Genomic DNA, 23,549 nt, shown 5'->3' on the forward strand with positions numbered 1-23,549 from the left:
GGTATTGTTTGTACTTAAAAATTACCTAATAATGGGTACATAGTCTAAAACCACTTGCATACCATGTTAATTAAAATAAGGACTGGAAAGACTTGAACTTGAGTGAAGAAAGATAGTTAATACCAAATACTAATGCCAATGTGACAATAATATGAAGACTTGACATGAAGACTTTTAACACATCCTCAAAAACACCTTCAAGGGATCACAAAGTTCCTGGAAACAAAAGGAAAAAGAAAGCCCAAACAGAAAAATAGAAGACTTGCCGGGTCTTCTATTAATCCCAGCACTTGGGAGGCAGAGGCAGGCAGATTTCTGAGTTCGAGGACAGCCTGGTCTACAGAGTGAGTTCCAAGACAGCCAGGGCTACACAGAGAAACCCTTTCTCAAAAAACCAAAAAAAAAAAAAAAAAAAAAAAAAAAAGACTGAAGAATTAAATGATAACTAGAAAACTGAAAGGTACAAGAAAATAAAAAAACTCACTGGATGAAGGAGAAGTCACTGGGAAAAATTAGAGTAGATATGAAGACTTTTTTTTCTTCTCCACAGTTTGCTAAATTATGTTAGATGATTTAGGCTAATCTAATGACAGTGCTGTGTATTTGAATACAGGACAATTAGAGGAGCACTGAAGTACTTGGAGCCTGACCATTCTCCATCATTAGTAACAGATGTTGGACGTGGAGCTAAAGAACTTGAGGATTTCCCTGCTGGATTTCGGTCTTTTGGAATCTGATTATAGCCTGTTTCTTCCATTTGAAATGGGAAGATTTACCATGTGATTTACCACGTGTCATAGTATGTTGACAGCATGTAACTTGTTTGTTTGTTTGCTTTTCTTATAAAGGTGCTCACAGCTGAGAGACTTTCTTGAGTCTTAGATGAGACTTAAACTTCAGACTTAAACTATTGTAATTGTTATGTGCTCTGTGGATTTTTGAAGTTAGATAATATTTTGCATTATAAGATGAACATGAGACTCTGAGGACAAGGGCTGAAGGGTTATAATTTAAAGTTATATGTCTAGGTATTAAATTGACAAGATGTGGACTTTTGGATTGTTAACAGCAATTGTCTACTTGATGTCTGTAATCCCCGAGGGGACAGGACTTTGGGCATGCCTGTGAAGGATTATATTGATTATGTTAACTGAGAAGGGAAAACCTGACAAATGTGACCAGTACAGAATCCTGGGTTAGGATCCTGTACAAACTAGAGGTACAAACTGTTGTGAACCACCAACTGTGGGAATTAAACTTGGGTCCTATGGAAGAGCAACGAGTGTTCTTAAATACTGAGCAGCCTGTCCAACCCTTTAAGTTACTTTGTCAGGATCCTGGGTTAGGATTCTGTAATGCATAAAAAAAATTAAGTAAGTTACATACAAGCATCCCCCTTCTTCTTAATTATAGCTATGGTAAGTCAAGTTGCTTCAAGTTCTTGCTACCTTGACTTTTCTGCTATAATAGAATAGACCCAGGAACTCTGGGTCAAAACAAGCCTTTCTCCACTAAATTACTCAAATAAGTCAGTTTGTCACAGAGATGAGGAAAGTAACTAAGATAATACAACATATCATCATACAAACCTGCAAATGATAGCATAATAAAACCTGGGCATGAGTGTGAGAATCAGAATCTAGAGTCACTGTACTGACCCCAAATGTCCAATATATACTTATTTGGCTATTTTTGGACCCCTTTAAAGGAAATAACCCATATAAAGTGATAATGCTATATTTTCAAGTTCATACATTAAATAGATCTAATACAAATGATCACAATGGCTTTAAAATGGTTAAAGGAAGTAGAGATATACAAGATCAAGTCTCCCATTATAGTGGATGCAGTTTGTTATAAAGCTAATACTGACCAATTGATGTTCATCTGGGAATTTTCTCCGGCTACCACTGATGATGTAACTTAAGGCACTGAACAGTTTACTCAGTGCTTAAGAACACTAGTTATTCTCCCAGAGGACCCCAGTTTGGTTCCCATAATTGATGGTTCACAACAGCTTATAGCCCCAGCTCCAGGGCCATGTACATCCGCTTCTGGTCTCTGTGGGCATTCACACAGACACATATTCACCTTACTAAAAATAAACCTTAAAAACATCTCTAGAAGACTGTGAGAAAATGATGAAACACAGTGAAAGGTAGAAGGAGAATGTGACAAAGTAGGAAAAAGAAACAAGTGACTTACGGTCACCAGAGAGAAAAGTGGCAGACACGGACAACATCATACTGGTAACACTAAATGGAAATGAATCAAGCAATCTAATTTTTTTTTTTTTTTTTTTTTTTTTGGTTTTTCAAGAGAGGGTTTCTCTGTGTAGTCCTGGCTGTCCTCAAGCAATCTAAAGACATTTCTGAAAACTTTATGTTAAAAATTGTAAATAAGTTGTATTGAATATTGAATCAAGACGAAATCATGATCAAAAGTGATATCTCCAAACTAGACATTTCAGCTTATATGCCAGATACCAGAACAACAGAGTATCTGAGTGAAGTCTGATGGGATGAGAAGACAGACAAGCCACTATTAGAGTTGGAGAGTTCGACATTTCTCTGTCAACAACTGATAGCACAAAAGAAAGCAAGGAAAGAGTCTGGGGGCGCTCTTTTATTTCAGGTCTCCTCAGCCTTTGAAAAGCTGTTTAACCACAGTGCAAAACATTCTCTGTCCAGAGAGACTGGGAAAAAGAAAAGGGAGACCTGTCATCACAGTGGTCTCTGATCACAACAACAGTATCTAAGTAGAAATCAGTTCAGAACGGTTACTGGGAGTTTTCCAAGTACTTTGTTACTGTCCATGTGAATGACTCAAATGACATGAAGAAGACACCAAAGTAAATGAAAATAAGAGATATTAATTCCAAGAAGAATACGAGAATTAGAAAGCTGCTTGGAATTAATAAACTGAGCTTCTACTTCAAAACACTCCCCGCTTCCAGCTGAATGTAGTAGAATGTGGGGAACGAAGAATAGAAATCATTGACATTGACAAAGAGATGATTTGGTCCAGAATCAAAGAAGCAGAGCAAGGGCTCTTCAGAAAGTGCGAAGATGGATGAGAGCGAGAAGCACATTGTCTGCATCTATTGGATGTATGCCCAATATGATACGGCTGGTTCTTAAGGAAGATCAATACCATACTGTCTGCGAAACTGCTATATTGATTCCATAGTGGCTGTACAAGTTTGCACTGCCACAAGCAATGGGGTATATACCCAAAGTACACTCCATCCTTCCACAATGACGCTTGCTAAACTGTGCTCATAACAGCTTTACTTATAAGAAGCCTCGAACTGGAACAACCTGGATGTCCTTCCACTGAAGAATGGATAAAGAAAATGTGGTATATTTATGCAGTGGAGAGTTACTTAGCTCTTTTAAAAGTATGACACGATGAAATTTGCAGGCAAATGGATGCAACTAGAAAAAAAAAATCATCCTGAGTGAAGTTATCCAGAACTAGAAAGAAAAATATAGTTGGTACCCACTTATAAGTGGATATTAACTGTTTAAGTAAATGATAATCAAGTTACAATACACAGACCTAGAGAGGTTAGGTAAAGAGGAGAGTTCTGGGGGAGGGGGTGCATGGACCTCTCTGGGGAGGAGGCCTGCTCTTTTCTGAAGAGCAAATGGAGAGGAGTGGATCTGGGGGATAGGGGAGGTAGTGGGAGCTAGGAGGAGTGGAGGGAGGGGAACTGTGGTCAGGGTGTATAATATGAGTAAAGAATCTATTTTCAATTAAGAATTAATTTAATTAAAATTATCTGTGTTATGAAAGGTCGATTTTAGGACACAAGGGTATAATTAATTTGATGCACATCTTCTCAAACAAGATGTGACCATTTCAATTAAATTAACCATGAGCCAATGATCAATCTGAGATATATCATTTGAGTAGTTCTATAAGAATTAAATTAAGTTCATAATTTAAAAATATTTCCATGAAGACAAATTTAGTGTAAGCTTATTTCACAGATGAACCTGCTCAATGTTCAGAGGATAATTAAAATTTCATTTTTGATTAGTCATACATATATGATTTCTCTAGTGGTCTCTATCTATTGCAAAAAGAAGTTTCCTTAATGAGGGGTGAAAACTACACTTATTTGTCAGTATAAGAACAAATGTTTATATACTGTTGTCAGGCATCATGCTGGCTTATTAAATTAGTGGTTAGTGGATGTATGTTTTCTTCCATGACTTCACTAATGATGAGTAGGTAACTCAGTTTCCAATAGAAAAAATGGAGAATCGCAGAGTTCCAACACAATAGATGAATCTACAAACACCCCCCCCCCCCATCTAAGGCTAAATGCTGCTGAAGACAAGAAGAAAAGATTGTAAGAAGCAGAGGATCTGGGAGTTTGCTGTGAGACTGTTTCCTAATAATGTCAGAAGCTACACTCATGAAGTCTCACCAACATGACTGCCTAAACATGAGTTTTAATAAGGGTGACACCAGTGGATATGGCAAAGTGGATGGGAAAAATCCCAGGAGGCAGCAACCATACAAAAAGAACTTAGGCATCTAAAAAAAAGCTGGGAATGGGAAGAAATGAACTTCTCCAGAATAAAGCACACCAACTTGTTGTTCAGTGCCAAAGGGTTAGTCAGCCCTGAAAACATGCATACAAGTAGCATTATGTGTTCTGAGCAGGTTATGTTTAGGATATATATGTTTATAATATGCATGTGTAATTAAAAATTAATGAAAAAAGAGGCCATGCAGGAGAACAGGGAAATTTATATAGGAGATTTTAGAGGAAGGAGAGAGAGAGAGAGAGAGAGAGAGAGAGAGAGAGAGAGAGAGAGAGAGAGAAAGAGAGAGAGACAGAGAGACAGAGAGAAAGAGAGAGATCTTGTAATTAAATTATAAGTTTAAAATAAAAGGAAAATTAATACCAATTCTACTTGATCTTTTCTAGAAAACATCAAGCAAAAACGGGTTTCCTTTCACTCTACAAAGCCAGCATTATCCTTTTCTCAAAACCAGGGAAAACAGAAAACTAGAGATAAATATCTAGCACATGAGTATTACTGTATACCCAGCAAATATTTGTGATATACACAACATAATATAACATATACATACATATATAATTATATATGTATATATGAATATATAATCAGTGATACATACCAACATAGACAAAATAATTACATATGATGAATAGATAGAATTTATTTCAAAGACTTGAGGTCAGCTTGGTTTTTGAAAATCCAGCATGTTAAAGGTTAAAAAAGAAAAAATCGTATGATCATAACATTTGATCCACACAAAGAATTTGAGGAAATTAAATATTGCTAATTCACAGCACTTGAAAAGTCACTGTGCCTGATAACATCCAAACTAGAAGCAAGACCTCCCCTTAGGCTTCTTATCACCCGGCCATAAATAAGCCATTTCTATCCTTCTCCCTGAGATACAAATGCCAACTGTTGGGGATTTTTTTGGATATTTTATTTACATTTCAGATGCTATCCCCTTCCCCCCTTCCCCCCCCCCCCCAGAAAACCCCTATCCCATGCTCCCTTTTTCTTTTTGCTTTTATACACTTTTTAAAAATGTTAATCAAAGGCTTTATAGGTTTGGTAATGCTCAATCAGAAGTGTAACCCAATACCCATCCTAGATATATCAACTATCTTTGACTGGTGGAGACATGTGAACATCTGCCTCCATGCCCCCCCCCCTTTCTCTCTCATCACCTAGCTTCACCCTTCCTGTTAAAATGAAACTTTTCTCTCAAAATACAATTAGAGCATAATTATGCCAATTTGTACCAGTGAGGTACAAGATAGTCCTAATACCCAGTCCATCATTTTGTTGACTAACGAGAACCTTTGTCATCTCTCCTAACTAAAACACTTAGTTCTGGACCTGGCTTTTTTCTCGGCTTTAGAATGAATGTTAGCTGAAAACCATCCACTCAAATCTTTTCTCTCAAAGTAAATAGCCAGGATTGGCTATGAGACTATAAGTTTTCAACCCTGTCAGAAATCCAGAGTGACTGAGTTAACTAAAATTATGGGAAGCACAAAGCATAGCTTCTAAAACTTAGCCAATTTATAGAGACCGTTGAACACTTGGACACTCCCTTTACTACAAAACGTTGAAGCATCTGATCTTCAGCCTTCTGGCCCAGGATCATCTGACAGACCTAGTGATGCAGAATTATTAAGGGCTGATTACTCTGTCTAGGCAGATATAATCAGTTGACTATTCTGCAAGTGTGTCCTTTTCTGGACAGTAATTTGTCTGTAGATGAAAAGAGGCAATTCTTGCCTAGTGGCAGTCTCACCACAACTGGAGTAACTCCAAAGATGCTCAATTTCTTCTTAGAATCCAATACAGGAAGCTTTCAGGAGCAGACAGGTCTCTAATGAAAATGAACATTAATACAGAAATATTTGTCATGTCAATTATGTGGACTTCTGACATTTTGAAAACCAACTATCCATGTAAGGTAATCTGGACTGTTGTCTGTTAACTCCACTCAGCTATTTCTAAATAAAACATAGAAAACAGCCTAACAATAAACTCCAAGCCATGAGTTTGCTATAGTCCCTTAACTCACAGGCTAACCATCTCAAATCTGTTAAAAAAGTTAAAGAAGGACTGGGTCTAGGCCTTGTATTCCTAAATGTGTTATACAGGCACAATGCCTATGAGAGTATCAATATTCATCTCACTTTTATGTCAAAGAGAAGCTCGTACCAAAGAAAACCTTAAATTTGAAATCAAAGTAAATCTTGTACCATTTAAGAAATTATAACTTCATCTTGATAATAATTATACAGATTTCTATCAATAGGTTATGGCTATGCAATAAATCCTAGCTAATCCTCCCTATTCCCACAAAAGCTGGCTATTTTTCCCCAGAAAGACAGCCCAATATTAACCACCTTAGTCCCCAAGCCCAGGGAATAGGGGCACTGACTCTTTATTAACTTCTTAAAAAAATTACCTTGATACTAAAATTTGTTATGAGAATTGTACATTGCAGAATACACAGCCTTGGTGTTTCTACTCATCAAGCAAGCTATGCGGACCTGCTCAAACTTCTGAGGTCCTGGAATTCCAACTGGATTCGGTGAAGACACAGCGTCAGAGGCTTATCAATTTACTCCTCCCCCCATCCCCTTCTAATATCTCCACGCCCATAATAAGCTTGAAGAAGTTAATGAAGAGTCATTGCCCCAACTGTTCTTTATTACTGGGAAGAGTAAGAAGTCCTAAGTCTCAGCTACTGTTGTGCCCCAGCTCTAGCTGGAGGGGACTGACATCAGATCATTCACAGAGCTGTGTATGTTGATAGACCCTGATTAGATGCAAGTACATTGCTAAAAACATTATCTAAGTCTTCAAAATAGATTTTTCAAACTTGAGAATGTCAGCTTAGAATATTTTTAGAATTTGCTGAAATGTTTTTAATTCTATTTTCTTTTATTCTTCTTTATTCTAAAACATTGAGGAGAGCATCCTATGTATTTTTTCAAGTAGAATCAATGATATAAAGTTTTATGAAAGTACTTCCACTTCTACATTGATATACTAAACTGCCTGAGTACTCAAACATTTGTTTTATAACACATCTGCCTAATATTACTGTGGTTTTTACTATGAGGAAGTATTGATAGACGTTAAATCTTGTTTTAAAAACTCCCATCTTTATACTTTTTTCTACTCTGGAGTTTGTGAAAATATAACATCAAATTTTTATATAAATATGACATAGTTGGGCATTTCATCTAAGGTCCCTCCCTTTGAGCCTGAGAGTCTCTTACCTCCCAGGTTTCTGGTATGTTCTGGAGGGTTCCCCAAGCTTCCTCTCTCCTGAGGTTGTATGTTTCCATTCTTTTTGCTGGCCCTGAGGGATCAGAGGAAATGCTCTATATTGGGGGGAGGGAACTTGTAGAGCCCACCTCCAGCAGAAAGACTAGGCATCAAGTGAGGGATGGGGTTGCCACCCCACAGTTAAAACCCTGACCCATAATTGTTCCTGTCTGAAAAAACTGCAGGGATGGAAATGGAGAGGAACCTGAGGAAAAGAAGGTCCAGTGACAGGCCTAAATTGGGATCCAGCTCAAGAGGAGGCTCCAAGACTTGATACGATTACTGAGGCTATGGAGTACTCATAAAAAGGGACCTATCATGAATGCCCTCCGAAAGACCCAACAAGCAGCTGAAAGAGTCAGATGCAGATATTTGCACCCAACCAATGGACAGAAGCTGCTGACACCTGTGATTGAATTAGGGCAAAGCTGGAAAAAGCAGACGAGGAGGGCAACTCTGTAGGCGGACCAGCAGTCTCAATTAACCTGGACCCCAGAGATCTCTTAAACACTGGACCACCAACCAGGCAGCATACACCAGCTGATATGAGGCCCCCAACTCATACACAGCAGAGGACTGCTGGGTCTGGGTTTAGAGAAGATATACCTAATTCTCAAAAGACTGGAGGCCCCATGGAGTTTGTAGATCTGATAGGGTGAAGGTAGGGGTGGGGACATCCTCATGGACACATGGGTGGATGGTTGGGGAGGAGGTATGGGATGTAGAGCAGTCAGAGGGTGGACCAGGAGGGGAATAAAATCTGGAGTTTAAAATCAATCAATCAATCAATCAATTAACCAATCAAACATGACATAGTTGAAGAAAACAAAATTCTAGAAACATTATATATATACATGTGTGTATATATACACATATATGTATAATGTTTTAAAATTTTTTTCTAGAATATATACATATATATATATATATATATATATATATATATATAAATCAAGATTTTAGCAATGAATGAAGGGTATAAAATATTTTCTGTGATTGTAAAAATTAGAAACTTAGAAACTTCAAATATTAAACATTTGGAATGTGTACCATTGATGTTAGAAGATCATCTCCAGAGATACCAGGAGATGATCTTTGGAATTTGTGTGGTTTCAGCAAATCCACATCCAACACAGAACTGGTAAAATTATGTGAGTCTCTTCTACCTTGTAGCATAGTGTACACATTTTTTCCTTGGTTCAAAGTGACTAACTTATTTTTCCTTGTCAAATAAAGCTACATCTTTTTCTTCAGTCTGTTGTATGGTTTCTGGATTAAAGACAACAGAATCTCATGGGTGAAAGATATGTCAGGGCCCTTGGTATACAGGCACAAGGTGAATTCAGATATATTGTTGTCAGTAGCTCCTTTATCAATATAAGAGGAAATAAAAATAACCTGGGAACATAGTTGGTTCAAAGTCAAGAAAACAGACTTTAAAAGCAGCACTCCATGGAATCCACGTAGTGCTCTGAAACCCCCTCTTTAAAATATACTTTGGCTTCAGTAAAACAAAAAATTAGACCTTAGAAAGGGATGTCTGTAGGTTGATAAGGTGACCCAAGCCAACAAGGGTGTTTATCACCAAACTTGGGAAGGTGGGTTGGATCCCTGAAACCTACACGGTAGAAGTTGTATTCTGATCTCCACATGCACACTATAACATGTATACACTCACGTACATGCACATACACTCTGACATGAACAGGCAAATAAATGTATCAAAATTGTAAGAGATCTGTTATAGGAAGGGGCTGGGATCAGACTATCATGTGCAACTATTCTGCCTATCATAGCCTTTCCACAGCACTGTTGATGGGGTGGTGGACAGTCACCAAGATTAACCATTTCCCATTGTTCTAGGGGCCAATGGTATTAACTTCACACAGTCCTCAGATTTTTTTTTTTTTTTTTTTTTTTTGAGAATGAAGGCAAGACCAAAGTGTAACACTTTGTTAACTCTCTTTATCTGCAAATTTATTGCAAAAGAAAGAAAGCTGATCCCTCTGCTTAAGAGACATGGAGGGAGACGGGTGGCACTCCCAGCTAAATCTGCAAGTCTCATTAATACTGCTAGCTACTTTTCATAAAAGAAGTTTTGTTCTAAGTTCAGCATAATTAGTCCTGATAAAAGGGCTGATCACAACACCACGCAGCTCTGGAGAAAGCTCATACCTTAAGAGTGTCATGCGCCGATTTAAAAAGGCTTTGAGTACCAAGGAACAATAGATAAGACCAACACAGTTTGATAGCAAGCCTTTGAAAAAACAAAATCACACAAACCTTGTATCAGTGGAAAAAAATTAAAGAAGAAAATGACTGGTTTGGGCTTGTCAGAATAGTAAGAAAAGCCGCAGGCCCAAGCTCAGCAGTGCTGCCCACGCATTGGAGGTAGGAGCTTGCAGCAGTGGGAAATCTCCCTGTCCTCGTGGTTATGTATCCAAGCGTTTTTGCTGGCCTAATTATTTTGTTAGGTTCTCTGGAAAGTGAGGGCTGGGTCCTGTTAGTAAAATGAACTCTTTCTCATAATGATACTATGATAAAAAATGACTGACATCACAGTGAGAGCCTCCGCTGAGGCAAGGCTCATCGGGAGTGTGTTGATGGAGGCCATGCCTGCAACCTGCCAGCCCTACCTTTCTCTATGAATAAAGTCATTCATACATGCTCTGCTGGTCAGAGGGCTCAGCCAGGACCAAACAAAAGGCACAAAATGTTACAAGCAAATATTCTTGTCTCTGTATTAAATATAAACATTAAGTAATGTCTGGTGGTAAGAATACTTAATTAAATATAATTTTAAAGGAATACATATATTAATTTATGAATTCAGTCATGAATTTTCATCTTTTAGCAGAAGGGATCATTATACCAAGCAGAGTTTTTCCACTTTTCTCTGTGAATTATGGAGGAAGGATGACTTGGTATATTTTGAGGGTTTTTTTTTTTTTTCACTCAATATTACAGTCAAAGAGACTGTCACTATTTTTAGAATGATAACTATGAACCTAGAGTGATTTATTTTCCAGACTGCATTGAGGTAAATGTGAAGAGAATGAGGTTTCATTTTGTTCCATGAGAGGTATTTAAACACATATTTTTATCCTCAATCAAGTTATAAATCTCACCGTCTATCCCTGTTAAAATGTACCTTACTGAATTAAATGCTAGCAGCTAAGTTAGCGGACTGCTTACTAAAGAAAGCTAATGCCTAATACCTTGACTCTCCCTCACAGCAAATGCATTTAGGCAATAATAATAATAGACATTATTTCTATTTATGGATGACAACTATGTACTTGACATATGTTAGTTCACTTAAATTCACAATAGCTACAAAAAGAGAAAGCAATTTCCCTTTCGTTGTTATGGTCACAGGAACTGTCAGAGGCTGCAGTCTGAGGCAGAGATCCTCACCTCACCCCCTTCCCCCCAGTGAGAATTTACTCTGCACACCCAGAAAAAGGAAATAAAAACAAAACTCTTTAATGATAGCTCATGTCCATCTCTGGTTAATGGCCCGAGAAGAGGTAGCCACAAACAGATTTTACTAAGTTATCTATAACTTAGGGCTTGTGCATTCCATATATGCTGTCACCCTTAAATCCTTTTCTGGTCCTGGCCCCAGGTTACACTTTTAACAAGTTAAATAGGCACAGGAAATTGCAAGTCTGTCCACACGGGCAGATGGGAGATTCTTACAGCAAAGACATGGCCAGAATTGCTTCTTCAGGACACTAGTATTCTCTTGCTCAGCTGGCAGAATTATGCCTTTCTTAAGAGAACTGGAGGCCTTTGTGTAGAGCAGAGCTTTATAATGTTTGTCATCCTGGGCTGCCCTCTTCCCCTGAGCTTCCCCTTAGAGGCATGGCCTTTGATAAAGAGATGGGCCTAATAACCTGCTGTATGTCAGCTTTGTCTCCTTCTGTTATAGGAATAGAACCTAATTGAAGGTCAATTTTGGTGACCAAACAGGAGCAGAAACTTTCTCAGCAAGCCTAAGGTTCAATTATGGTACAATTATTTTTTCTTTCTACAGTTTCTAATGTAGAAAGTACATTAATGTACAGTTTCTAATGTTTCTTGGTCAGTAAATTGTTTCTGGTCAGATTGGAGTGAGTGTTCTTTCAGCTAACAAGAATGGTCAGTGTACTACTTATCTCCCAGTCATTTTGGAGGCAGTGCTCCTTAGATAAATCCAACTTCATGTAACTTCATGTTTCCTAAGCAACTTTATTAGTAAATTCGTTATTGTGTCAATTTTATTACCTCAATTTTCTCCTGCATCAATACCAGGTAAGCTCATTTGTGATGGTCACAGAAACTGCCTAGAGCCAAATACCACATAAATGGCACAGTGCAGTTCAAACAACATATGACCATCTGGCCCTAGGGTTCAGCACCTGTCCTCTGTGCTTAGAGTAGGCAGCCTGGGACAGCATTTTAAAGCTTTATCTTCAGCATTGGCAGTGTCTAAAATTTCATACACACAGTGATGCTTTTGGACTTTGGAGAATTACTCTGAGTTGCTGCTAAACTTAAAGCATGAATAAACTTCAGAAACCGCAGCTGTGCACATTAAGCTGTGATGCTTTAGTCACAGTGCTTGAAGCACTGCCTTCCCTTTCACTGACAACTGGTCTCTCCCTGGGACCCTGCCAGAGCCTGCCAATGAAATCTATGCCAGAGGAAAAGATATTAAAGCAATTAATTTACGGGCCCTAGGCTTCTGCTTGATCTCATCGTCTGAGGTGAGAGGCTGTTTAAAAGCCTGGCTTCTACAACCAAGCCCCTTCTGAGCTTCAGGAGATGGTTCTTATCCTAGCTCCCTGTAGGATGTGTCACTGCAAGCCTGAACCTGTCCTGCATAGCTTTCTGCAGCTAACATCATAACAGATCATACACCATGGTCAAAAAATACCAGATGTCCTGACTATATTGTTTAGACAAATTAAGTAACAGTCCTGGATATTTTTAGAAGTTTTGACAGAGTCAGGAGACAGGTTAGTTTGCAAATGCCTTTGAAGGGTTGGTAGCTCCTTATGAGGCTCTCAGTACCAAACTCTTTGCTCCTGTTTTCTTTTAGTTTGAAAACATTAGTTTCCCTTTATTTCCATTGGCAAGTTTCCTATTTGTGGGATTCTATGATTTGTTCATGCTTAGAATTTCAGTGTGTGCATGTTGTTATACAACCTTGTATAAAGTCAGACATCTCTGTTAGTTTTGCTTCTGTTTTTTCCTCTAGGTACTTAAAGGCACATTTCCAGTCTGCTATTTGGCAGTCTACTGACTTTCTTTTTACTCATCCTTTGAACTGGATAGTATTCTTCAACATGCAAATTCACATTTTCTATCCATTTAGGATAATTCTTTCCCTCTTTTAACCCAATGTGTATGAACTCCACTCCTGGAGCTCTACCTTTAGAATTATATTTTTTTTTTTTCAAACAAAAGACACTAACAGGAAAATGTCACATGTCATCTCACCCACTCGTTGACTGTTTAACTCTAAACTATTATTGTTTAGATTTGATATCTCCTACTGATCAGTTCTAGTGTTCAGAACTATAATTTCTTACTTCTTATCTTGTTGCATGATATTTTTGCATATTAAATTTAAAAATGCTGCACCTTTCTTTTCTAAATTTCTAAATAGTTGTATTTCTGTCTCTTTTTTTTCATTTGGTTTTCTAAAAATAGTGATCTCTTGTGAAATTATCCATACTTTCTCATTTAGAACAAGGTCTCACTGTGCAGACTAGACTGGCCTTGAACTCAAAGGGATTCACCCTGACTCTTAAGTACTAGGATTAAAGGCATGTCCCATCACACCGAAGTCATCTTCTGTTCTAAAAAGTTTATTTCTATCCTAAAACTATTGTTGAGTAACTTCAATGCTTTAGTCATCTCTTGGTCTCTTTCTGTCCTTATTTGTTTTTCTCTAGGGTTTAGGTCAGCAGACAGCATATGCATTTTTGTGTCAGAACTGAAAGGCATTGCCTTAAGCATTTTCCTTCCTGTTGCTTCCACAGTCAACTTAAAGAAGTTATGAGCCTTCATCCCTCTAACCTTTACCACTTATACAAATCTACCTCTCAACTGTAGCACAGAGACACCAGTAAGCAATCTTTCCCTTTCATCTTTTATCAGCTAATTCTTCAGGATCCTTCTGAATACATATATGTCTTCTATGCAATTTTTCAATTAGATATGCTTAATTGTTTAATCAACTATAAAAGCTAATATATGGTTCTAGTCACCAATAAAACAATTTATTATGGGATTTTAAGAGCAAATTATATTCACATCAGCAAATAGCAAGAACTTTAGAAATTATTCTGACTCTACTTTACACCTGACAGAAGAAAGTCAATGAAAAGATAGTTGATTACAACTACTAAATACCAAGTACAAGGAAGGACACAGACATAAAAATATTAATTTATACAGACTACTGGTCATATAATTTCTAATATATTTTAGGTATAAATGATTACAATGATATTTGTTCTCAATATATCAAAAAATTAAAATTGTCTTAAATTTTACAGTAATAAAGGAAAAACTAGAATGTATTATTAAAGAACATCTTTTAACAGCTCCTTTTATTTGTGAGTTCTGAGTGGCACCTGAGTCGCAGGGAAGTCAATGAAGCAGAATCTGCACCATTGGTATAAAACCAATTCATAAGTCTCCCAGACCTGAGCATTGAAGTTAGGGTTACATACCAGCCAGTCCTGAGCAATATGGTTAGGTGCAGAGATATAATGTCTCCACAGACTTTATTCAAAAACATAAGTCATTTCTATCCTACCCAAATTTAAACCTTGAACATATTTCCATTTTTGAATCAGCTGTTTTGCCTAAAATATGGTCCTGGGTGGTCCTTGCTAAGACTCATTATTAACATACAAATGGAAGTCTGTGGGACCGTGAAAAGGATAGCTTGGTTTCTAGTAGAGCGCTGACTAGAAATGGCTGGAGACTCTGTGAGGGATGGTATACATTTCACCATGCTCGCAGACTCCAAGCTCCTGACACATGGTCTCAGACCTCCATTGATCAGCGCCTTTCAGTCACATAGGGCAACACCCCTACATGCCCCTCCACAGGTAGAGGGTATGACTACAGGCCTCAGCCGCAAAAGATTTCCATATTAATGAGATAGGTGAAGGCCAGAAGATATAGCCAATTAAGCATTCATTCCCATACCCTCCTCCCTCCCTATTTAACTCAGGTCTGCCCTGAGAGAAGGGGAGTACAGCCAGATTCATCTACTTTCTGCCATGACAATAAACCTTTTAAAACCATGGACTTCCTTATGTCTTTGGGGCCCCCGCCATGGGGAACCATGGAGATCTCCCGCTGAGGACTTCTCTATGGTCCAGCCACAGAGCCCTGCCAACTCAACCAAGCTAACCGACCCAGCCAAGCGAGTCTCAACCCGCAGGGCACTGTCGGAACATAGATCACCCGCCTCTGGGTCAGCCATTGGGCCGGAGACCACCACTCAAAAGCCCTGCCCCTGCAGGACCTCTGACTGAGTGAGATCTCCCTGCACCCAGGTGGAGTCCCGTAGTGTCCTCCAGACACTGCGAAGAGTGAACTCAGTCAAAATTCTGCACTTCTGCTTCCAGACCACAACTCGCCCACACACGCCCATGCGGAGCTAACCACCTGCAGAATTCTACCAGGGCTTGCCTAGAGGTTGAGACACAGGGTATCAAGGTCAATTTTCTCTGTGTGTCTAAAAGCTGATTTAATTAGGTGCTCCTACCTGCAGATGTTGTCACGATTTCTGTAGTATTTCTGAGGCCCATGAAGTCAAACTGATAGAGCCGCCATGATTTCTGATCAGCTGCCTCAACTGAATTTTTCCTCCAACGATAAATCATTTCTTCTTTGGGGTAGCCATCTAAAAGCAGAGGAGATATTAGCCCCTGCAAAGTTAGATTCATAAAACATTACATCAAAATTTGTTTCTGATCACTTGTAGTTGTTACAATTTTAAGTCCTGTTTTTTAGAGATACAGAAACTCCAAAAGTCAAAGGATAAATGACTCCTGACACTTTCCTTTTTGATTAGCAAAGAATTGCTTAGCTAGGAGCCTGGCCATGTTTCTATGGGTACAGTAAATAGGACTATATTTCTTTAACCTGAACCATGATGATGAGTTGACCTTCTAAGAGAGGAGGTGTTTTCCAGTGTTAACATAAGCACCAGCTTTGTTATCCAGGCCCAAGTCCAATACCTAACATTCATTTTTCAAGACTGCTTTATTTGCACCATGGAACTGACCTGAATGTCCCCTCCTTGAGTTTTAGCTTTCATGATATCAGAAGGAGGCATCAAAGAAGCTTCTGATGAAGAAAGGCAACCAACAGTTTTAGCCAACTATGATACCTATTAACCAATTCAATTACCAGCATGGCACAATAACCCTAAAAGTGCAGTAGTGGCACATATAACTTGGAGGTAACAAATTGTTCTCTAATTGATCTTTAGATCCACTCACCAAGAAAAAAGCTATGCTTTGGTAATGGGAACCAGCTAACTCTCATGCTAGTGGTGTCATGATTATAGGAGGAGAATCTTATTCATTAACTTGCTAAACCAGCACAATTCCTAATAACAATCTCTCAATATTTATTATTACACCTATAGATAAGTGTAATATATATATATGTAAATTTGTAACTTAACAACTTTTAAGTACCTTTAAGTACATTCACACAAATGTACCCCTATATCTATCTATCATCCATCTATCTATCTATCTATCTATCTATCTATCTATCTATCTATCTAATCTTCTATCATCTATCATTTATATATATGCATATATATATATATATATATATATCATAGACATGTACCTCCAGAATTATCTTTGTTTTGAAATTTCTTTATATTATTTAGAAAAGTTGTTATTTTGTAAACAGTTGAAAGAGGGACTTATATACTACTGTTTCCACACATGCATTCTTATTCCACTAACAAGAACCACATGTGTGTTTGTTACAATATGTTGTTACATGTTTGTTTGATCACCTGCACCAATAGACACATCATTATCAGCCACAACTCATAGTTTACACTACATACTTCACGTTGTGCAAACACATATGATGTGTTTGTCATAGTTGCTGTATACATAGTCCCATGGACTGGAATACCATCTGTCTTCTTTATTTTCACCTCATAGTTCATCTAGAAACCACTGATGCCTCCATTGATTCCTTCTTATGCTTGTCTCCACCAATCTGAACTTAGTGCTGATCACTGTGAGATCTCCACTGGCCTCTCATCTTTGTTCTATCTGCTCAAACTGTCATTCAATCTCACTGATGAAATTTGTAATTGTAGTCATTGTACTTTTCAAGGCCAAGATTTCTGTTGGGTTTTTTTTTTTTTTAAAACAGGTTCTATCTTTTAACTACTTTTATAAGACCTGATTAGCATATTTTCATTTGATTATTTAGATATGATTTCTGATGTGTTTATAAAAACATAAAGAGATAAAGAGAATATGTTCTGTGGGTGTGTGGAGAGGTATGGGGGAAGGGGATGTCTCAGTGGGCCCATGCCAAGGCATCTCTTCCCCTTGAGAGACCAGACACACATCGGTATAGTATAGAATAGAGTTTATTCAGGGCATGGGGAGGGGAGCCAGGAGGGTAGTAAAGGCAGAGAGAGGCAGAGAGAGAGAGAGAGAGAGAGAGAGAGAGAGAGAGAGAGAGAGAGAGAGAGAAGAGGAGTAGAGGCCAGCCATGAGCACGTGGAGGGAGGGAAGGGAAGGGGAAAGGGGTGAGGGGACAGAGAGAAGCAAGAGGCAAGAGATCAAGAGAGAGAGGAGGGGGTAAGTAGATCCTTTTATAGTGGGCAAGGCCTACCTGGCTGTTGCCAGGTAACTGTGGGCGTGGAGTTTAGACAGAATGTTAACAATTTTCTATATATTTTTCAACGTGTTCAACAAAACAGACTTAAAATCTTTTACTAGTACATCTAACACCTAGAATCTTTAGTGATTTGTGAATGTGTGTATGTGTGTGTGCACATGTGGGTGTGTATGTGTTCATATGTGCATGTGCACTAAGAGACAAGAGGACAGTCTCAAGTTTTTTTTTTCTCTCTCAGAAATCAGAAACCATCTGTCTTGTTTTAGGAGTTGGGCTCTCTCACTGAACTTGCAAATTTCTAATTCAGCTAGTCTGACTGGCCAGAAAGCCTTCTCAGAATTCCCTTGTCTCTCTCATCCCAGTGAAACACCTATTGCAGACATAATTTTGTGCTTGCATAGCAAGCACTTTACCTGCTAAGATATCTCTCTAGCCCCTTCAACAATTATTTATATTCCAATGTTCTATGTTGTCTTTTGTAGATGGGTACATTTTTCTATTTCTTTAACATATTCTGTAACATTTTAACAGATTCTGTAACATTTCTAGAAACATGACATTTATAAATAATATTTTTATTAATTGTTTTAAATTCTCATACTTGCATTCAATATATTTTGACCATACCACTTTTACTCTTTCCTCTCTCTAGACCTACCCTTATCATCTCCCAACTTTATGTCATCTTTTATCATCATCATCATCATCATCATCATCATCATCATCATCATCATCATCATCTGTGTGGATTGTGGTTTTCCACCCACTCTTCTGAGGAGGTGCAGAGCACCTAGGCAGAGCCTCTAGGTGCCTGACTTGGGGCCTGCACTCACCATGGCCCTCCCTGGTCTCCCTTGGTCCCAGCTTCAAGTTCTTTCTTCAGCTTAAGTGTGCTCATACCTGCATTCATATCACAGAGCACACAGTGGCCAAACCCTGTTTCTTGGGCATTGATCACTACTTAAAGGCTTTTGCTGCCTTGATCTTTGTAGAAATGAGATGGCCACAGCTTCTCAACAAGCATCAGCAAGAGTTTGCTTTACAAATCAGTCTGTCAGCTATATCTTTCTTAAGATCTTACTCTCTCTGGTAGAACATTTTGGAAGATACCACTTTCTCTGAAGTAGGCATTATAGCCAGTGATCAGCCTACAAACCAAAGCTGTTCATGATTTACAGCCTGTCAATGGACTGGAAGCCACAACAACCCGGAGCCAGAACCTCCTTCCAAAGCCTTGGTGGAACCTGGCAGCACATTGAGAAAACAGAACCTTTATGAAGACTTCTCATCTATATATCCTTTCTCCATCTTGACATTTTATGTATAATACACTGAATTGAAATTTTTTATATAAAACTCACCATTGATATCTACATTTATCTTTGTTTGTGTGCTTAAGTAAGACAAAACTAGCTTCTGATTACAGTTTGTTTGTGGGTACCCACATCAACCTACACACACACACACACACACACACACACACACACACACACACACAGAGTTAAGGACTGCACACAGGCATGCGTTGCTTTTATTCATGCAACACAGAGCTTACCACTCTGAGTAAGACTGTTCTGTTCTGGGGTCCAAAGTTCACGAGTTCAACTGCTGGGCCAGGGGCTCTGAGTCATAGGCATCCTCTTCCATGTCATGGCCATCAGGATGCTCCACAATGACTCAGAGGCTGGCCTCACAAAGCCTGACAATTGTTATGTCCTCCTCTTCTTGTGTTTCTGCCCCCAGAACTCTCTTCTCTTTGAGGACTAGATTCTGAGTCCTATTGTATGATCCCAGTAGGGTGAGATGGCCATACTTCTTTCCCTTATGACTGGAGCCAACTGGGTGGTAGTTTTAGTTTGATTTATTATTATTTATTTTTTTTATTTTTGCTTTTCTTAAGGTAGACTTTGTTGTGTTGTTAAGAGACTGACCTTATCTGCTCAGGAATGCTTACCACCCTGCTGGGCTCTCCTTATTTCTCACTTTAATTTGTTATTTTTTTCTGATATTGGTTTGGTCAAGGCCTCTCTTTTTATAGACTCTTGTGCATGATATTTACAAATACTGCTTGTTAATGCTTTAGTTTTTTTTTTTTCTTTTTCTGTCTTTGCAGTCTGTTGTCAATGCTTCTTTTTTTAATGTCTGTGGTTAGAAAACTGCAATTTTCATATCAGCTCAGGAAATGTCGGCTATTTCTCTCTTCCCTCTGCTTAGCTTCACAGTATGGTTACTGAAGTCGGGAACATGGCTATCCCTGCCTCCTACAATGAAACATCCCATCTTTAGCTCTCCATTGTGAGTTTTAGAAATAAAGCATTTTCTAATTCCTGAAGCACAATTCAGAAAAGTCCAATATGTACATGAGAATTCACCCATCATCTCGGCTTACTATGTTCCTTTAGGAACATAATTAAGAGCAGATACATCCAAAACAAAACAAAAATGTTTACTTAGCTTATAGTTCTGGAAACTAAAGTGCATGGTGCTAGAATTGGCTTCTAGTCAGGGGCCCCAGAGCGGACAGCGTGGACACTATGTGCTGGCATGCATTCTACAGCAGTGGAAGTACAGGCAGAGAAGTGTGATTATGTCACTCTAAGAAGCATAACTGAATTGCCTTGCTTTGTAATGATCTTCTCTCAAGAGGGTCAATTGCATTCTATGAGCTCTAGAACTCATTCTATCAAAACACGATCAATCCCTTCAAGCACCATCTCCAACAGTGCAAAAATGGGCACCAAGGCTCAAGTTCAGGTGGAGACATAGCCCTTCAAACCACACACACACACACCTCATGGTAATTCAATAAATGCTCTGTGCTTTCATGAAAATGAAAGGATTTTTTTTTTAATTTCGATGTGATTTAAATGTGCAATTTCCCATATGGACTGTGTCTTGAACCATTAATCCCCAGATGGTGGCAGTATTTGGAAAAATAATGGAATCTCCAGTATGTAGATCCTTACCTGGGGAAGTAGATAACCAAAGTAAGCCTTAAAATGTGACAAACTCCACTTGTACAGTATCAGCTTCTTGACTTTGGATGCAATGTGATATATTCCCTACCAAGCAAGCATATGAACCCTTGCTTCCTTACATTGTTTTTTTCCCCCAAGTACTATGTCATAACAGGAAAAAGCAATTAATTTCTTATGGTTTCATTTCTGTTGCTGTGATAAAAATATCCTGACAAAAAATAACTGGGGGAAAAATGGGTTTCTTCAGCCTACAGTCCTGGGTTACACTCCATCACTGAGGGTAAGTCAAGGCAGGAACTTAAAGCGTCTAGTCACACCCCCGGGTTGAAAACAAGAGAGAAGAAAATGACTTCCTGTTTAGAGAATGATGCTGGCCCAAAAGGGCTACATTTTCCTATATCAACTAACATTAAAATAACCCAGGCATTCCCACAGGCCAACCTGATCTAGCTAATTCCTCATTAAGACTCCTGAGGTAATTCTAGGTTGTATCAAATTGACAGTTAGAACAAACCAGAACATAATTCAAAGGTCTATGATTTCTTTAACATATATCACAAATCTAGATTAATGCCTAATTGTCAGTCAGTTTGTGAACAGAAGTCATACACCACCACAGATGATCATTGTAAACTGATAAATCTTACATTTTTTTATCTTTTCTCTTAGCAACCTCTAAAGAAAACATAAAAATAATTTATTTTCTTAACTAACACTAAATATGCAAAATTCAGCATTCCTAAGAAGAAAAGCCATGAAAAAAAAAATGAAAAGAAAAGCTGTCGACTAGATTTATTTTTATTTTTTTGGAGAAATGCTCTCACTGTTTAGTCCAGGCTAGCTTTGAAGTTGAAGTTAATGGAGTTATCTAGATTCACTATGAAGAAAACCCAACATGCTTTGGCCTAGTTTCTGGCCAAATAAGTAGAAGGAGCCCTTAAATAAAATAGAAGAACTATCATCCCAAAGCAATGTGCCATATTCACTGGTGCTGATTCAAACCAGCTGACTATTGAAAATAAGAGATGCTGTGCCTGGCATTCTGATCTGTGATTTTAAAGAACACATTCTGACTTGGTGAGGTGACTACAGTCAGACCACAGAAGCACATGTCTGCTGGAGTGAAATCTGTACTGAAGAAGCTGTGCAGTACTTTGTATTTATTTCAGAGTATTCCTTAATAAATACAAGAGTGAACACATGAAACCCAAAGAGCCGATTGATGTCATGTACCCGGTACATTAGGCTCCCTTGCACTTTTTAAAGGGTAGAAATAAGTTTACTTAGTAAACTAAACAGCTATTTTGAAGTTCGGTGTATTTATCCAGAAAATTAATTGCATAGCGTGCATCCTCAGAAATCCTAGCGTTGAGATGGAGTGCTGGCATACAATTGTAATCCCAGCATTTGGGAGGTAAAATCAAAAGCCTCAGGAGTTCAAGACCATCCTTAGTTTTAGTGAGTTCAAGCTTAGCTTGAGACCCAGAAAACCCTTCTTCAAAGGCTCAAAAAACAAAATAAGAAAAAAAAAACCCTATCTGTGTATCTTAATTAGGGTTTTATTGGTGTGAATAGACACCATGACCATAACAACTCTTATAAAGGAAAGCTTACTAGTTTTGGGGGGACTGACTTACAGTGCAGGGGTTTAGTCCAATATCGTCATGGCAGGAAGCATGCCAGCACACAAGCAGATAGTCCTGGAGAGGTACTGGAGAGTTCTACATCCAGAGCAGCAGGCAATAGAAAGAGAGAATATCACTGGGTCTAGCATGGGCTTCTGAAAACCCAAGGCCAACCTCTACAGTGACACTCTTCCTCTAACAAAGTCACACCTACTCTAACAAGACCATACCTCCAAATAATGACACTGAGGGCCTATGAGGGCCATTTCATTCAAGCCATCATACAATGAATTCAGATCTTGCTACCACAGGGTCATAGTCCTATTAAATATTTGAGGCTTTTTTTTTTTTTTTCAAGTTTGTGTCTTCTTTTTGGTGAATTGTGGAGAATGTAGATAGGATTCCTACATTCTAATAATGCTTTAGTATTGAAGAAAGCATAGAAGTACATTTCATAGATGGAATGATTGTACCTCCAGTACCTCTAGATGTATATGTTAAAGCCATATTCCTGAGTGGCATCACATTAGGAGGTCCCTACTTACAATGTGGTAAATGTTTTAATAAAAGATACAATACTTGATTTCTTTCCCCCTGACTATGATCACATACCAGCAAGAAGCCGTCTCTATATACTAAAGAGTCCTCAGCAGGCACTCAATCTGATGACTCCAGAAGTTAGAATTCCTACTCTGCAGAACAGAGGAATGTTGGTTAAGCTGTTTGGAGTATGGAATTTTGTTGCAATGACCTGATATCATCACATATGGGTCAATTAGTACTGGTTCAGGTGACAAGGATCTCTGAGGTCAGGATCCCACCACTTCCCTCTAGTCTCTTGTCTTCTTATGATTTCAGACCAGAATACAAGAGATTGAGACTCAGAATAAGGAATTACATTGCACACAGCCTTTGTGATGAGAAAAGTCATATTTTATTTGCCTAATGAGAGTGAAGTGGCATCCTAGTCTGTTACATTTGACCTACTTTGAGAAGTGTACAGAGGGAGGAGGGGGCAGTGCTAGTTTAAAAAAATTTAGTGGGAAATTGTTCCATATCAGCTTTTTTATATGGAAGAAAAGTAATTTTTCTTGGGAACTGTAATCAGTCTCTTGTTTGGAGTTGTTAGTGTGCCCATGAATAATAATTGTTTTGATGCCATGAAAAATGTAATTTTCTTAATGCAAACA

General features: G+C 38.4%; 1 protein-coding gene across 1 annotated transcript in view; it reads right to left on the bottom strand.

Moving 5' to 3' along the window:
• Positions 1-23,549, bottom strand: part of Gabrg3 (gamma-aminobutyric acid type A receptor subunit gamma3) — a 581,822-nt gene that overhangs the window by 41,661 nt on the left and 516,612 nt on the right. The window contains exon 6 of the mRNA XM_034488056.2: positions 15,634-15,771. Coding sequence (XP_034343947.1) covers positions 15,634-15,771 — 138 coding nt within the window. The remainder of the gene's footprint in view (positions 1-15,633; positions 15,772-23,549) is intronic.

The sequence above is a fragment of the Arvicanthis niloticus genome, chromosome 1, assembly GCF_011762505.2.
Source record: "Arvicanthis niloticus isolate mArvNil1 chromosome 1, mArvNil1.pat.X, whole genome shotgun sequence".
NCBI classification, from domain to species: Eukaryota; Metazoa; Chordata; class Mammalia; order Rodentia; family Muridae; genus Arvicanthis; species Arvicanthis niloticus.